The sequence below is a fragment of the Nothobranchius furzeri genome, chromosome 9, assembly GCF_043380555.1.
Source record: "Nothobranchius furzeri strain GRZ-AD chromosome 9, NfurGRZ-RIMD1, whole genome shotgun sequence".
NCBI classification, from domain to species: domain Eukaryota; kingdom Metazoa; phylum Chordata; class Actinopteri; order Cyprinodontiformes; family Nothobranchiidae; genus Nothobranchius; species Nothobranchius furzeri.
Window position 1 is genome coordinate 7,556,042 of NC_091749.1, and position 17,914 is coordinate 7,573,955.

At 43.8% G+C, this 17,914-nt stretch overlaps 1 protein-coding gene across 4 annotated transcripts in view; it reads right to left on the bottom strand.

Moving 5' to 3' along the window:
* Window positions 1-903: 903 nt before the first annotated feature.
* The window catches only part of txlng (taxilin gamma), a 51,828-nt gene continuing 34,817 nt past the window's right edge, over window positions 904-17,914 (bottom strand). For 3 of the 4 annotated variants that reach the window (XM_054735259.2, XM_070554621.1, XM_054735260.2), the window contains exons 7-11: window positions 11,358-11,477; window positions 11,213-11,287; window positions 6,393-6,485; window positions 1,563-1,658; window positions 904-1,429 (exon numbers count right to left, since the gene is read on the bottom strand). In XM_054735259.2, coding sequence (XP_054591234.1) covers window positions 1,073-1,429; window positions 1,563-1,658; window positions 6,393-6,485; window positions 11,213-11,287; window positions 11,358-11,477 — 741 coding nt within the window. In that variant the 3' untranslated portion in view covers window positions 904-1,072. The remainder of the gene's footprint in view (window positions 1,430-1,562; window positions 1,659-6,392; window positions 6,486-11,212; window positions 11,288-11,357; window positions 11,478-17,914) is intronic. The other variant, XM_070554622.1, reaches the window with a different exon arrangement.

The following is a 17,914-nucleotide window of genomic DNA, read 5'->3' on the forward strand; positions in this document are numbered from 1 at the left end:
GTTCCACAACTGAACGACCATAAAAGTACCCGTAAAACTCTCACATCCATTTGTTTTTAATCAGTGTTTTACTAAAATCAGCATCCCACAGAAAATATATCCATCCTTTGATTTTCTCTTAAGTTCTTAGTAAGCAAAAGGAAAAATACGTCACTAATTTAAACTCTGAAAATGTTAGAATAAATCATCCAAGCTTCCACTTAGTAATCTGATTACTTCTGTAACGGCTTCAGCTGGTTTGCATCAGTCTTTAGCACGAACCTGTCTAATTACTGGGAAACTAGCATGTTTTAGGAGACTCCTATTTTCTGCTCCACTCCATATCGGACTCCTCGCCGTGAAACAAGTCGCCGAGTCTGTCGCAGTCGCCCTGAACTGCTTTAACCCACGAGTCTTTACTCTAACACAATCTTCTCCTCCGCGCCTCTGTCCTCCGTGGTCACCGTTGTTTCCTTCCGTCGTGGTAGTTTGGGTCACACCCCACGTGTGCGGTAAGTCCCGCCTCCTAGTATGACTGACAGCAGCGTTGTAGGGGGACGGTGATGTGAAATGGGAGAGTGGCGATAATGCGGGAGGGACGTGTGACAAGTCCTGCCCACGGTGGGACATCTGGTCAGCTTAAGCGCCAGATGGAGGCAGATCTCTTAAAACATGAAGCTAAAGGATCCACGGGAGATCCCCTCCTTTTGACCTCACCTTTACAGGAAAGGAGGGATGTCACGCCGAACCCTGAGTACCAGATAGATCCTGGATGAGTTACTATTACACCAGGAGCATTGCTCATTGAGATCTACTAGACACAATCATGGAGCCGCTATCAGGCGTGTTTGATGGGTCTCCGTGGGTTTCCTACTCTAACATCACCATGGAACTAGAGAAGTAGATGAGTGTGACCCATGTTCATAAGGATGACGTTTCTTTAACATGACTTTATTGGATGAAACGCAGAAAAGATCAGGTTCTAGAAAACAGGAATAAAAAATAATAAAAGCCAAAGGAAAGCTTCTTCGGTGTTGTTCTGGCCCGACGCTGCTGGACCGTCCACCACACCTGCCTCACCAGGTGAGATGACTCAGTCCTGAGGCGAGTCATGGGTTTCTGTAAGTGGACCAGCAGCCGTTTCCATGGTAGCAACCTGTGTGGCTTCCATCTCAGACAACTTGGGAACTTCATGTATGCCACCAGTCTCCAGATCCTCACTCTGTTCTGAATCCTCAGAGTCTTCCTCCTCCTCCCGATCCTCCTGGTCCATGGCCGAAGGCTCCTGCTGCTGATCTAAGGGGGGGGAGGTCCGGTTGTCTCCCTGCTCCTGGAGGAGGCTGAGTCGGTTGCTCAGGTCGTTCCTCTCTTTCTGTAGAGCTCTGCACAGTCGCTCCAGCAGCTCCAGCTTCCCCTGCAGGGCCTTGAAGTGGCTGTCGCGCAGAGTCTTCTGAAAGAAGGAGCCAAGAGTCTCCGGTCAGCTGTTAGATCACTAACCTGGACATCATCGGCTCACGGAAGCACCGGGAATGTTGCTGAAACTGCCCTGACCGCGTTTCCTTACACAGCAATACAGAACTCACCTCTTCTGCCATCTGCAGCAACGCCTGGTTGTTGCTCTCCCACTTGGTCCTCCACTGAGTCGTCTCCTTTTCCAGCTTTTTGATTTTCTTTGTCATCTGAGGAAAAAAAGCTGTTTACAACCGGAAGGAAACAGATGCCGACATTCCCAGTTTGTCCTGATGGCTCCACTGAACCTCAAACAGAATTATGTATAAGTGTGAACTAGGATTACGTCATGACCAAGGCTGCAGCGACTTCACATTTCGGTGGTACAAATATAGTCTGAGCAGTTATCACAATTATTGATATCACATCTGTACTAGCATATATAAATCTCTCTCACACACACACACACACACACACACACTTTATAAAGTATTGTCTAAGTACATGAGTACATTCTAGAAGGGTCAGGGCTGACCAGTATGCAGGAACCCAGAACGACTCGAGCAGATGCACCAAGTCTTTATCTTAAGAAACATAAAAACTAAATCCAAAAGGCTCAAAACCAAGAGAACAAAATCACTCACAGGAGGAAAAACTCAAACGCTGGAAACTAGAGAAACTGGGAACTGGAAGTCAGGAGGCTACAAACACGCTGACGGGAGAGATGAACCCACAGACCCAGAAGACAAGACCAGGGCTGGGTGGGTAAGGGAACTGGGCACTGGTGGCACTAATAAACTGGGAGGAGTAGCAGAACCAAGCAGGGGAGGAAACCAGAGCAAAACAAAAGCTACTGAACCTAAATTAACCTAAGCACCACAGAAATAAGGAACGGGGGACACTAAAGATAAACTAACCACCTAAAGAGTTACAGAACTAAATAGACTGAAGGGCTAGGGGACAACAATACCTAATCAAAGTAAAGGACACAAGGAGGGGACCCATGAGGGCACACAGAAGGCAAGACAATAAAGGTTTTGAACACCTGAAGGTTTCCATTGTTCATTTTCAGACATTCTGCTTTTCATTTTAAATGAGTTTAAAACTATTAACTCACCCTTAACTAGAGCCCTGCACTGAAGCCCTAGGCCCTCGGGCCGGGCTTCAGTGCAGGACTCTACCCTTAACCCTCCTATTCTCCTCAAATTTACTAACACTTTTCACCCTCGGGGATCAATTTGACCCCAGAAAATGATTTACTGAAAATTGTTGCCTTAGTTTTTATGTCAGACACTTTGTTTATTTGTTAAATACATAAACAAGCCCTGTTCTCTAGCACAGTGGTTCCCAACCTTTTTCCCAAGGGACCCCATTAACAAAACCAAACAGAGCATAGTGTGCTTGACAGTTTGTATTACTTTTCTGAACACATTGTTTCTTGTAAACACTGATAAATCAATCATTCCTTTCAATAAACGATTGACACATAAAAAATACACTGAGCAAAATGTACTTAAATGTGTATATTACTGTTTATACTAGATTATTTACTGTAAACGCTGTGATTAATCAACCAGTCCTATCTTTAATGAACTTTTGACACTTGAAAATAAAACAGTGAGCTGAGCAAAATGTTCTTAAAAGTGTTACTTTTTCTGTACTAATTATTTCCTGTCTTAATATCAGTAAACTTTTCACTCATGAAAAAAATGTGAGCAAAATGTAGGCTATAAACAAGTAATAAATGAAGTTTTAACCCCTTAAAGTGGAGAGATCCTGGCGACCCACTGAGAGGCTTTGGCGCCCCCTTGTGGGGGTCGGGACCCCCAGGTTAGGAACCACTGCTCTAGCGCCACCATCAGGCCAAACTTAAATCATCAGACCAAAGTTAAAATAAATTTATCTTGAAAAGTTTTCATAGAAATCTTCTCATATTTAACATTAATGATCACAAGATGATGAACCTTAATGGGTTCTGGTGATGATATGACCTTTTCTGCAGCGCCACCGTCAGGTCAAACTTTCAGTTTTAGAGTTAGTGTATCTTACAAATCTTTTATCCAAATCTTTTCTAATTTAGGATGCACATTCATGTGCATCACAAGCTGCCCACATTTTGATGCCATATTTGGCAGGTTTGCTTGGCATATATTGTCGGAATGGACAGCGTCCACAAAACGCAACCAAGCACTCATCGACAGTCACACGGGGGCCTGGATTGTAAAGCAAGGGTAAACGCTGCACCCACTTGTCCCACACATCCCTTATTGCTGCACGTTTGTCACGTTCTCGTCGGCCCTGCCTTGTTTGTTTGTCATCAAAGCGTATGACACGGGACAAAACTTGAAAAGTCTTCAGAGACATGGTGGCTGGAAATATCACCCTTCCAGTCTCAGCTTTCCAAAGGCTCGCTGTTGCTTCACCTTTTGATTTATAAACCCCGGCCAAAATGAGCAAGCCAATGTAGGCTTCCAAGTCAACTACATCCAAGTCTTTCCAACTGTCCCCATAGACTAACCTCTAAATTAGTCATCCCAAGTACAATATTCTCAACTGATGGGGTTATGAAGAGTCCAAATGATGACTTGATGTCTTCGGTGTGGCTGACTGCATATCTTGTAGGGCCTGGAACCATTTTGATAACATTAATAGCATTGAGTCTACCCTGCTGTTGACGTGGGGAAAGGGACCGTATCTTTCCATTTTTGGAGGTGACCGTGTCTGTTGGCTGTTGAGACACAACAGGGGGTCAGCCCTCTCATTCTCATCAGATGAACATCCCTCAGAGTCAGGGTCCTCCTCAACACAATCCTCTGTCTCAGACACATTCTCCTCTATGTCACTTTCACTGTCAAAGAGCTGCTCCAAAACCTCACCAACAGTGATTCTTTTCCTAGAGCACATTCTCACGTGAGCGAGCGTGCAGACTTTAGCAGCCTACGCAGAGCACACTGAGGGGTGCAAGCTTTTATACATTTGCTCCTCCCTTACTTTGCATATCCCTGTGGAAATACCCCTCCCTCCACAGCGTGGGAAATATGAGATCTGAGGAAGGTGTGAGTTCATATGGTCTCTCTCTAACACGCACACACACACACACACACAGACACACGCACGCACACGCACACACACACACACATCATGTATCAACTAAAAAGTATCAACTGCACCTGCTGTTTACACAGTTAAAACAGCTTGGGGTCAAATTGACCCCTGAGGAACACCAATGCGTGCAATATGTGTTCAGGACATTAAGAAAATATTATGATGAAAATGTGATGCTGAACCTGTTGCCCCCTAGCCTGGCAAGCCAGACTAAATAAATTTATTATTTAGTCTGGCCACGCTCCATTGACGGCTCTCGGTTGTGGGGCGGGTTCTACGGTTGTCTTTCAAATGATCTCCACATTCCACTGGACAAAGAATGTGACATACTCTTGTTTCACTCTGTTGCATCATCCCACCCACCAGGCATATAGAGTGCCCTGATTGGCCCACAAAGCGGATAAAGCTCTGTGATTTGTTCACTAAGCAGATAGAGCACTATGATTGGCCCACCATTATGGACCAATCACAGCTCTTTATGTGTTTGAAACCCCTCTAGAGAGCTGTGATTGGCTAGCCAGAGTCCTGGTAGGAGCTGTGGAGGTTCCAATGGAGCATGCCTAGACCAAACTTTGCAAAGCAAGAATTTGGTCTAGTTCACTAGGCTAGTTGCCCCCATCAAATTACGAAAAGTCATGAAATATGAAGCAAAAACAAAAAAGGCAACTATTAATTTTTGAGTGATAAACATTGAAAGGGGTCAAATTGACCCCAAGGAGAATAGGAGGGTTAAAGGTGTTGAACACTCGTATAATCAATACCTCTGCAATGGTCTTTAGTAGCCTTGTAAGTCGTACTCTGGGGAAAAATACACCAATGCACCATTTTCACGACTTAGAAGTGAGCCACATCACAGCTGAGCTTCAGACGACAGGATGTAGTCTTATTTCCTGATATTAAGACATCTCTCTTCTGATTGGCTAACAGAAATGCAACTATACCACTGACTCTTTGCTCTGCAATGGTGATGTTTATTCTCTACAAATAACACAAGCCTGGAGGAGATCTGCTGTGTGGTGGAGTTGCTGATACTAATGGTTAGCTTCTACTAGCAGAATGTTCTCTGATGTTTCCTGGACGGTGTGGCAATAATCCAGTTTAAATTATGTTCACAGATAGATGCATTTGTGAATTACATGCTACAGTGGCTTGCCATAATCCTGCAGCTTTGTTGAGCCGAGCCGACTAACCTGACTTCAGCGGTTCTGCTCCATAGCGCTGCAGTCAGCTAAGAATTAACAGGATGATGAGGACTTCTCTTCTGCTTGTAGAGTTTAGATGTTCGTAGTTTCACGACCCATCGTGTTTTTGCAGAACCACACTTGATCGTGAGCCTGCTACCCGCTAGCATTAGCTAATCTGTCCATAGTTACACTTTTGATCCAAAACCATTTCTGCCTTTGTGTCTTTGCTGGTTTCTGTTTCCCTCCACACCACCTACCTTAGCACATGGTGCATCAGTAAGCAACTTACGGTTCCAAGTGTGTCGTTCCTCATCAAAACACTTGCTTTCTCGTTCTGATCTGCCTCTGTCTGCTCTGTTGCCTCCCACACATGAGCTGCACGCCTCGACTGCTACATAAAGGTTGCACAACATGAAAAAAGTTGTACAACACAACGAATCGAGGCAAAAATGCGTTGGCAACGCATTTCTTCATCGATTTTTATCGATTCGTTGTTGCAGCCCTAAAGGTAACCCACATGTGATCTGGTTATGTCCAGTTATGACAGTGCCCCCCCCCCCCCCCCCCAACAAGACACTAATCTGTGATAAGACCCAGTAGCAATGGGTCTGCTGAGGCCTAATGTTATCAGTACATTAGAAAAGTCATTTTTTAACAACAACAACCCCCTCTCACCATCTCCATTTCCTGTCTGAAGGTGGTGAAGACCTCGTTGCTTTTGGCCAAAGTGGTCTGAAACTCTTCAAACTTGTACATGTAGAGAGAGAGCTGGAAGAAACCAGAGTGAAGAACATGAGCTGTGTTAAGTACACCTGGGCGTAACTCTCTAAGCAAGTGCAGAACATCGGGACTATCCTGATGATTCCCTGCTTGACAAAGCGCTCCTGTTCAATCAAGGATTCAATGGTACCACCAATGATGCTCAGGTGGTTTCAATCCCCTCTAAAGCGAGGAGCGGTAAGCTAGCCTCACGCAGCCTCTGTTCATGGATGCTAGATAAACAAGAATAGAAATGGACAGAGTCTTTTCCCAGACTAAGTATTATTAAGTCAAGTCTACGAAGACTACAAAGATATCGAAACTAAAACAGAGACCATGTAACTGGTGCTTTTTAGTTAGAATGCTCGCCATTAAACAGTGTCCATGGCAATGCCGGAAATCTGTTTCAGCTCCATTTCTCCACACATTTTCTTTGGGTTTTCCTCATTTATGTGTCGTTATGTTCGGGAATCTGGATGTTTAGTGGCTCGGGGACTTTGTTTTTGCTGAGCAGCTGTGAGTTTTAACAATTTACATTTGTGGCAGTCGTGAAGTTAACAGTTTGTCACAAATACACCTTTAGCTCTGAAATTACACACCAAGAATAAAACTGGGGATGCTCCCATCAGGTTTTTGGCCGCCAGTTTCCAACAATATAATCGATCCTATTTTTGCCGGATGGTGGAACAGCGGGCGACGCACTGCGCCGCACGGCCGCAGTAGTGGAACAGCTCCCATTGACTACAACAGGGCCGTTTTTGCTGCAGAGTTCGTGCCGGAGCGCAGCGGAGCGGAGATAGTGGAATTTTGGGGTTAGACACGCCCACAGCGTTAAGACTTTTGAAAAATCTTTAGGCTCAGATTTTTCCTTTATGGCTTAAGAGCAGATTGCATAATTTAGAGGTGTCTCGGGGAAATCCCTTGGACTAAGACTTTCTCAAATAACGTGCAAAACAAAAAAAAAATGGTGTCAGTGGTCCAGAATGGCCGACCTCCAGTGGGATTTGGAGCTTGGCTCCATGAAAGTTTTTGTTGGTTCTGAGACACTACATCAGTGTACAAAAGTTTGTAACCCTCACTAAAAGCATGACTTGGGGCTTACAGTTTTAATGGTCCTAGGGGGCGATATTTGAGCGAATAGATCACGCCCACCGGATTGGGGGTTGGACTAGGATCACTGACCAGAAATTTAGTGGCAATATCTTTATACTGTATTGATTTGAATATAGGATGAGTTTTTTTCATTGAAAATAATTTAAAATATAGGGTTGTCTTAGCATTCACACATGCGGATATTTGTCTGGGGTCATTACACGCCCGTAACAGTAGAGGGCGCCAGGCAGTATGTTCTCAACAGGAGAAGAAAATGGAGACGAGAGGTCCGGACCAGAATGGATTGAAAGTAGGGCAAGTTTACAAGCTTCTAAGGCAGAGTTATTATGTTAATTTTAAGATGATAGTGGTGAGTTCAGCAGAAGCATCAAACATTGCATGCGTGGATGCATTGAATGGCAGTGAGGATGACGTTCATTGGGAGGAGCCGGCCGAGACTGCAGCAGCATGTGAGTGAGTACAGTGAGGCAGAGGACGTCTGAATAAAAGCCTCATTTGACTTTTAATTTCACATGTGAGCAAAGTTCTGATTAAAATCATCGACATATATATATACTGGACAATTCCTGCCCATAGGTTCGTATTATAAGTTTTTAATCCGAAATGGGAGGTGGCCACCAATATTGCAATTGCGATTTAATTCACGATTATTTTCTCAAGGGGCTTTTCTCATACTTTTCAACTAACGGAAGCAAAAAAAAAATACCCTATGTAACTTATACTGCATATAAACAAGTTTATGTATCTACATATTTATCTACATATATCAACAAGTTTATTTGTCTACATAAACATTAACACTCACAAGATAACATTTTGTGTTTGAAGGTGCGGTACTTTGCAGCCAGGAGCACATCTCTTGAAGGAGCATAGGTATTAGCATCAACTGTGAACATTTATTAGCAGGAAAGAAGTGTGTCCCATTTATTGAAGTCTTTTGTGCGTCTTGTCCATGCAGAGCTTCCATAATTCAGTTACGTCCATAGCTGCTAGCCAAAACTCAGTGGAGTTTAAGTCTCCTACAGTTTTCTAGCTTTACTAAAATATCTGTCTGTGCTTATTTGACTGATGGCAGTTTTTATATTTTATTAGACTCCAAATGTAATTATTTGGCCCGTTCCTAATTCCTGATCTGTAAGAATGTAATCTGCGATATTAGCATTAGCATCCCTATGGGTTCTTCCATGTACAGGTGCTGGCCAGTAAATTAGAATATCATCAAAAGGTTGAAAATATTTCAGTAATTCCATTCAAAACGTGAAACTTGTACATTATATTCATGCAATGCACACAGACCAATGTATTTCCAATGTTCATTACATTTAAATTTGATATTCATAAGTGACAACTAATGAAAACTCCAAATTTGGTATCTCAAAAAATTAGAATATTCTGAAAAGGCTGAATATAGAAGACACCTGCTGCCACTCTAATCAGCTGATTTACTCAAAACACCTGCAAAGGCCTTTAAAAGGTCCCTCAGTCTTGTTTTGAAGGCACCACAATCATGGGGAAGACTTCTGACTTAACAGCTGTCCAAAAGACAATCATTGACACCTTGCACAAGGAGGGCAAGACACAAAAGGTGATTGCTAAAGAAGCTGGCTGTTCGCAGAGCTCTGTGTCCAAGCACATTAACAGACAGGCGAAGGGACAGAAAAAATGTGGTAGAAAAAAGTGTACAAGCTCTAGGGATAACCGCACCCTGCAGAGAATTGTGACGACAAACCCATTCAAAAATGTGGGGGAGATCCACAAAGAGTGGACTGCAGCTGGAGTCAGCGCTTCAAGAACCACCACGAGGAGACTCATGAAAGACATGGGATTCAGGTGTCGCATTCCGTGTGTCAAGCCACTCTTGAACAAGAAACAGCGCAAGAAGCGTCTCGCCTGGGCCAAGGACAAAAAGGACTGGACTGATGCTGAGTGGTCCAAAGTTATGTTTTCTGATGAAAGCAAGTTCTGCATTTCCTTTGGAAATCAAGGACCCAGAGTCTGGAGGAAGAGCGGAGAAGCACAGAATCCACGTTGCATGAGGTCCAGTGTAAAGTTTCCACCGTCAGTGATGGTGTGGGGTGCCATGTCATCTGCCGGTGTTGGCCCACTCTGTTTCCTGAGGTCCAGGGTCAATGCAGCCGTCTACCAGGAAGTTTTAGAGCACTTCATGCTTCCTGCTGCTGACCAACTTTATGGGGATGCAGACTTCACCTTTCAACAGGACTTGGCACCTGCACACAGTGCCAAAACCACCAGCACCTGGTTCAAGGACCATGGTATCCCTGTCCTTGATTGGCCAGCAAACTCGCCTGACCTTAACCCCATAGAAAATCTATGGGGTATTGTGAAGCGGAGGATGCAATACGCTAGACCCAACAATGCAGAGGAGCTGAAGACGACTATCAGAGCAACCTGGGCTCTCATAACACCTGAGCAGTGCCACAGACTGATCGAGTCCATGCCACGCCGCATTACTGCAGTTATTGAGGCAAAAGGAGGCCCGACTAAGTATTGAGTGCTATACATGCACATTCTTTTCATGTTCATTCTTTTCAGTTGGCCAACATTAGAGAAACAAACATTTTTTCATTGGCCTTTAGAATATTCTAATTTTCTGAGATACCAGATTTGATGTTTTCATTGGTTGTCACCTATAAATATCAAAATTAAACGTAATAAACATCGGAAATACATTGGTCTGTGTGCATTGCATGAATATAATGTACAAGTTTCACGTTTTGAATGGAATTACTGAAATATTTTCAACCTTTTGATGATATTCTAATTTACTGGCCAGCACCTGTATATTAGCATTGTGTTAACCACTCGCTGCAAGTCAAATCGCAGCGTTTGCGATTAGAAAATCTCCTTTTGCCACATAGCAATTTAATTGCATATGCAATTAATCGTTCAGCCCCAGTCTATCATTTGCCCCCGGTGCATTCATTTCTACAGAGGAAGGTGCTTAAACCAGCTAAAAAACCAATTTTATCAAGCTTTTTAACAAAATCAGACACAAGGTATGGCACGACAATTAAAATATAAATATAATTAAAGAAAAATAAATATCGTACGTATTCATGTCTATAGTGTTTACGTGATACTGCCGTAAAGCAACACACGGTCAGTACTTCTGCCAGCGGACCCCAGTCAAAAACTGTGTAGTGCAGTAAATAGATGTGGGACCCCATAACACTATCACAGCTCAGAAAATAAACATAATAGATAGGTATAGATAAGTATGCCGCCAAAACCTTCAAAGAAACTTTTTTAAAGTGTAAAAGTTGCAGAATATGTATTTAAAAAAGCTTATATCTGACATCTTCTATTTATCAATGAAAACAAATTCATATGAAATAATCATGATGCATCATGTCGGATCGAAACGTTGACTTAATAATCGTGATTGAGATTAGTGAAGATTCCCACCTCTAATGTGTCTTCTATAAGCTTGAACTTTTGCATCCTACTGTAGTTTAGCTCATCAGCATCTTGTTTTATCATTTAGAAAAAGGGGCATCAAAGAAAGAATTTAGTCATCGTTGACGAAAACAACACTTGTAGTATGTTAATAGTAAAGCAGGTGGTTGTAGCCACAGTAAAAACAAAGGGGTGTTGGTCCTCACCTGCTGTTTGAGTTGGACTTCCTGCTCCTTCATCATCTCACACTTGTGTCTCGAGTCTGTGGCGTCCTTAAGCAGCTAAAGCACAGAAAGGGTTAATACAGCTGACCCAACTAGCTGTTAGCAGATATGCAGATGAAGCCCTTACAAACTCTCTCTCCCGCTGCTGCTTCTCCTCCACTTCTTTCATCATCTCAGTGATTCTCTGCAGCTTGGCGTCCATCAACTGCTGTTGCAACTCTTTGTGTTTGAACACATTGTCTATGTGCTAAAAGAGGAGCGATTCTGTTAGCATGAATGATACCACCAGCCTCTAGCGTTTGCCAATCCTTAGCTTAGCTAATGTCTAGAATCAGCCAGGGCAATCTTACAGCTTTCAGTTTTCTGTGCTTAAGCCTGATTTATACTTCTCCATCAGCTCTGCTTATGTGTTGCATAACAATTCCCCGCCAAGACAACAGAAGGCGTAGCGATTTTCTGTAGTATCCTGCCACCATAACACTCACGTGTGCAGTTTAAAAGTGTATTTACTAATGTGTTTATATATTTCAGAGACACGGACAGATGTGTCCTTCATTCTTCTCCACCTCTTCATGCGGTCAACACCTCTAAACCCACGTTTTCCATAATTTCCGTTCACATTCACGTTCTGTAATTTTTACTCCATGGATAAAAAAACATTCATATTTTGGACTTTTTCCACGATACGTTCTTCAATCTGTTCTGGGTCTGCTGCTAAACATTTTTTACTTTTCCATGGTGCTGTTGACAAATTTACAGGAAGCAGCGTCCAGACCAATCACAAGCTTGCGGTCCCCGTCATTTTTGACGGCTGTTTAAAATTTTGGCCGTGTCTCCATCACCCTCTGTGAGCCTGTCTGTGATGCGCTGACACATAACGGTGTTGCACGTCTCAGCACGGACGCAGACGGAGAAGTATAAATCAGACTTCAGAAGTTGTCCAAGAAGCACCCAAATCTGACTTCAGCTAATCGACAGAAACCACTAAAACATTAACATTCCCATCTAGGACTCTGACAATATTATTAGGCCATGTTTGAAACCTTTTTTTTTTTTTTTTAGAAAAACAGACTCAAGAATTAGACCACCACACATGAGACATTCATTTAAAAGTAACAACCTTTACATTCGACAAATAAAACCCCCAAAATTAGAGCACAGAACTAACATTTGAGTATTTGTCTGGATGTTTACTTTTTACCAAACCTGCTTCTTAGTGTAATGTGTGAGACAGCAGTGTTTTCATCAATCCCAAAAAGGACAATATACAGTGCTCAGCATAAATGAGTACACCTCCAAATTTCATCAGCAGCTCAATGAACAAAACAACAATTTACAGATTTTTCACAAGGCCAGGCTTGATTGAACACTTGTTTAACTCTTTAACATTAAATTAAGGTTAGTAACATAACATATCTCAAAATCTGCAGTTTTACTAAAATTAGTCGAAGCAAAAATGAATACACCCCACAACAAAAACTACTACATGTAGTATTTTTTACGACCACTGTGATTTTCAAGGACAGCACCAAGTCTTCTAGGCATGGAATGAACAAGTTGGCGACATGTTGCAACATCTACCGTTTTCTATTCTTCAAGAATACCCTCTTTTAGAGTCTGGATGCTGGATGGAGAGTGATGCTCAACTTGCTGCTTCAACCTTCCCCACGGGTGTTGGATTGGGTTCAGATCAGAAGACATACTTGGACATTCAATCACCTTCACCCTGTTCTTCTTCAGAAACCCAACCCTAGCTTTAGATGTGTGTTCTGGATCATTGTCGTGTTGGAAAGTGCACAACGACCAAGAGCACTAAGTGAGGGCAGCATCTTCTCCTTCAGTATAGAGCAGTAAATTGCTGAGTTCATGATACCATCAATGAAATGCAGCTCCCCAACAACAGCAGCACTCATGCAGCCCCACGTTAAGACACTGCCACCACCATGTTTCACTGTAGGCACAATGCATTTTTCTTTGAAATCCTCACCTTTACGATGCCATGCAGTTTTGAAACCACTAGTTCCAAAACCTTTGTCTCATCATTCTAGAGTAAGGAGTCCCAATAGTCTTCATCTCTTTCAGCATGGGCCCTAGCAAATCTGTGCTTTTCTATGCATGGGCTTTAGAAGAGGCTTCCTTCATGGACGATACCCATGCATGCCATTCCTCTTCAGTGTGCACCATATGGTGTCACGGGAAACGGTCACTCCAGTTTGGCTTTCAACATCTTTAGCTAACTACAGAGAGTTTGCGTGGCAGTCTTCTTCAACACATCATCAGAAGATGCTCCTGTTCTTTCAAAGGTATTTTTACAGAATACTTCGAAGACCTCCTCAATCCCACAGACACGTCTTTCAGTGAGGAAGCAGAGTCTGGGGACTTTAGGTTAGCCTCTCGAGTCTCTGGTGCTGAGGCCACTGAGGTGGTTAAAAAGCTCCTCTGTGGCAAGGCTCCAGGGGTGGATGAGATCTGCCCAGAGTTCCTTAAGGCTCTGGATGTTGTGGGGCTGTGTTGGCTGACACGGCTCACCAATATCGCGTGGACATCGGGGGCAGTCCCACTGGACTGGCAGACCGTGGTGGTGGTCCCCTTATTTAAAAAGGGGGACCGCAGGGTGTGTTCCAATTACAGGGGGGTCACACTCCTGAGCCTTCCTGGTAAGGTCTATTCAGGGGTTCTGGAGAGGAGAGTCCATCGGATTGGTGAACCTCAGATTCAGGAGGAGCAATGTGATTTTCGTCCTGGCCGTGGAACACTGGACCAGCTCTATACCCTTAGGGCAGGAGTGGGAAATCCTGAAATTTTGTGCAATTTCAGCTGTTAACTTTATTTTCTCTGTAAGTGTTTTTCTCCCCAGAAGAAGCTACAATGACGTTCTGCTGAGCTGTGGTGGCCTCATGGAGGGGGCCATCGACTAGCACACTGCTGCTAACCACTTAAACATTCTCTCTTCCTGATAATAACTTTTTGGTTTCCTTGACTTTTGATGTGCTAATACTAGTTTATCCATTTAATTATAGATCCACTAGGATAAATACAATAAAGTTTATCTTTCACCAAATACAATATTTACTAAGACATCACAATATAACTATAGACACATTACGTGTGTGTGTGTGTGTGTGTGTGTGTGTGTGTGTGTGTGTGTGTGTGTGTGTGTGTGTGTGTGCGTGTGTGTGTGTGTGTGTGTGTGTGTGTGTGTCTGTCTGCTCTGTCTTCTCGATCCCCAGTGAGTCGTGGAGGATGGCTGCTTATACTGAGCCAGGATCCTCTGGAGGTTTCTTCCTGTTAAAAGGGAGTTTTCCTCTCCACTGTCGCTGCATGCTTGCTTAGTATGAGGATTGCTGTGAAGACTCTGACTCTAGTCAGTGAGTTGATGCAATTTACTGGGTTCCTTATATAGGAAACATTATGTCTGATTGGCTTAATGAACTGACCTGAATTGGAATTTTTATTATGTGAAGTGCCTTGAGACGACTCTTGTCGTGATTTGGCGCTATGTAAATAAACTTGAATTGAATTGAATTGGTCCTCGAGGGCCACTAGCTCACATTTTACTGTTTTCCCTGTTTCAACACACCTGATTTCAATAAGCAGGAGATTAGCTGGCTTCTGCAGCTTGATGAGCTGCTGAATCAACTGTGTTGGAACTGGGAAATAACAAAAAGTTGGTGGATAACGGCCCTCGAAGACTAGAGTTGCCCACCCCTGCCTTAGGGGGATCCCGGAGGCTGCATGGGAATTTGCCCAACCAGTCTGCATGTGTTTTGTGGATTTGGAGAATGCGTTTGACTGCGTCCCTAGGAGTCCTGTGGGGGGTACTCCGGGAGAATGGGGTACCAGGCCCTCTGATACGGGCTGTTAGGTCCCTGGATGACTGGTGTCAGAGCTTGGTCTGCACTGCCAGCAGTAAGTCGGGCTCGTTCCCAGTGAGACTTGGACTCCACCAAGGCTGCCTTTTGTCACCGATTATGTTCATAACCTTTATGGACAGGATTTCTAGGTGCAGCCAAGGTGTGGAGGGCATCCGTTTTGGTGGCCTGAGGATCAGGTCTCTGCTTTTTGCAGATGATGTGGTCCTGTTGGCTTCATCAGAACGTGATCTTCAGCTTTCGCTGGAGCGGTTCGCAGCCGAGTGTGAAGCAGCTGGGATGAGAATCAGCTCCTCTAAATCTGAGACCATGGTCTTGATTCAGAAAAGGGTAGAATGCCTTCTCCGGGTCAGGGATGAGGTCCTGCCCCAAGTGGAGGAGTTTAAGTATCTCGGGGTCTTGTTCACGAGTGAGGAAAAGCTGGAGCGTGAGATCGATAGACGGATTGGTGCTGCATCTGCAGTGATGCGGGTGTTGTACCGGTCTGTCGTGGTGAAGAGAGCTGAGTCAGAAGGCGAAGCACTTGATTTGCGGGCCGATCTACGTTCCTACTCTCACCTATGGTCATGAGCTTTGGGTAGTGACCGACAGAAGGAGATCGCGGATACAAGCGGCCTAAATGAGTTTTCTCCGAAGAGTTACTGGGCTTTCCCTTAGAGATAGGGTAAGAAGCTCGGTCATTCGGGAGGGGTTTGGAGTAGACCCGCTGCTCCTCCACATCGAGAGGAGCCAGTTGAGGTGGCTCGGGCATCTGGTCAGGATGCCTCCTGGATGCCTCCCTGGTGAGGTTTTCTGGGCATGTCCAACCGGGAGGAGACCTAAAGGTAGACCCAGGACATGGTGGAGGGACTGTCTCTCTCTCCTGGCCAGGGAACACCTTGGGATTACCCCGGAGGAGCTGGCCCAAGTGGCTGGGGAGAGGGAACTCTGGGCCTCTCGCCTTAGGCTACTGTCACCGCGACCCAACTCCGGATAAGCGGATGAAAATGGATGGATGGATGGTATTTTCATTGAAACTCAGTTGTGACGCAAAAAAAGTAGAATTATTCATTTTGCTTTTTGGTAAATAATTACCAGGAAATAAGCCAGAAACAGCAGCCAGCAGATTTGTGGCAATTTGATGATTTAAGAATTTCTCAGATGTTTTGAAAATTAGATGCCCAAAATTTAAATAAAGCGGGGCAGGACTGTGGGAACAAAGAGGAAGTGCAGCACTCAGAAGGGCTGATAATGAACTCTGACTGCACAAGAGTACATCCATGGGCATAATAGATCCAAATAGAAATATACCCAGTATAATAAACAACAAATACTCGCAGCCCAGTAGTAATATTGAAAATTGGGTAATGCTGTACCCCCAGAATGTTACAGAACCTAGGGAGGCTTAACTTTCCAAATGTAAGAAGTCATTAGTGACTCGAGTGTAAGAAAAAGATTTCGGGATGAAATTGGAAGACACTGGAAAAGGTAAAAAACTTTCGATAGAAGTGTTATTTTGACTGAGTTTATTCTACTAATAAGAGACAGTGACAGAGAGGACCATTTATATTTAGCCATATTAAGGAAGTTATGTACAAATAGATGTCTATATTCTCTTGTAACGCAAATTCCAAGATACATAATGTGGCCTAGTTGCCAACTTTGAAAGCAGAATTAGTATTAATTAAAGGGCTTTCTCAGTTATTGGAAAAAGTTCACTCTTGTTTATTGATCTTATATTCTGAAAAGAGTGTGCAAAGCAGTCATCAGAGCAAAGGGTGGCTATTTTGAAGAAAATAGAATATAAAACATGTTTTCGGTTATGTGGTTAACCTTTTTTGGTTAAGTACATAACTCCACATGTGTTCATTCATAGTTTTGATGCCTTCAGCGAGAATCTACCAATGGTCATGAAAATAAAGAAAACACGTTGAATGAGAAAGTGTGTCTAAACTTTTGGCCTGTACTGTATATTTGCTCTAATTACAAATGCTAAAACTTATTTCATCCCGCGACATTACAGTGTTCATAAAAGGACTCCTCTTCAATAGACGAGTTTGTTTTGTGAACACCTCAGCAAGCTAACGTCCTGACCGATACCTGTTGGAGCATATGCTGGTCACGAAGCTCCTACCCATAGTCAGCGATCAAGGTTTCAAAGAGATGATCAAGCAGTTCAACCCAAGATATCAACTAACTTCCAGGCCAATTCCATTTCACCGCAATGATGGAAAAAGTAATACAAAACGACCTTTAAGGCAGTGATCCGCAAATGGCGGCCCGCGAGCCCTCTCTTTGTGGCCCCCAAACCCCGCGCGCAACCCCCACCCCTGACGGCCGACCGGGAGGTGATGGATAGATAGAGCTGAGGAAAATAATCAAATAATCAATGCATGAGATGCGGGCAGAAACGATTCTGCATCATAGAAGAGGACCATAATCAATTATAGTGGAATGTCGTTTTGTTATTTTAATGGCGGCACCAGCACAGCATCCACATCTGTCAGAGCGGTGTTCTCGACATTTACCGGGTAGGAAACTTTGGTCTGCCTTTATGTGGTACTGCAGGGACGAGCGATGGAGTTGCAACCTGAGACCGAACCCGAACCGAATTAGCCCAATCGGTTCTGTTGGATTTGGTCCGTGAATTATGTTAATTATTGAGCGGGTTGTCGCGCGGCGCGCTCCGCTCGATCAGAGAAGAGAAAGAGAGAGAAATTGTCTGCTCACACGAGAGAGAATCAGAGGACGCTCCTCCAAACGCGTTATTAGTTTCATAATTTCATTACTTTCTCCTGGAAGCGCTCAGTCAGACCGAGTGTTGTGATGTTGG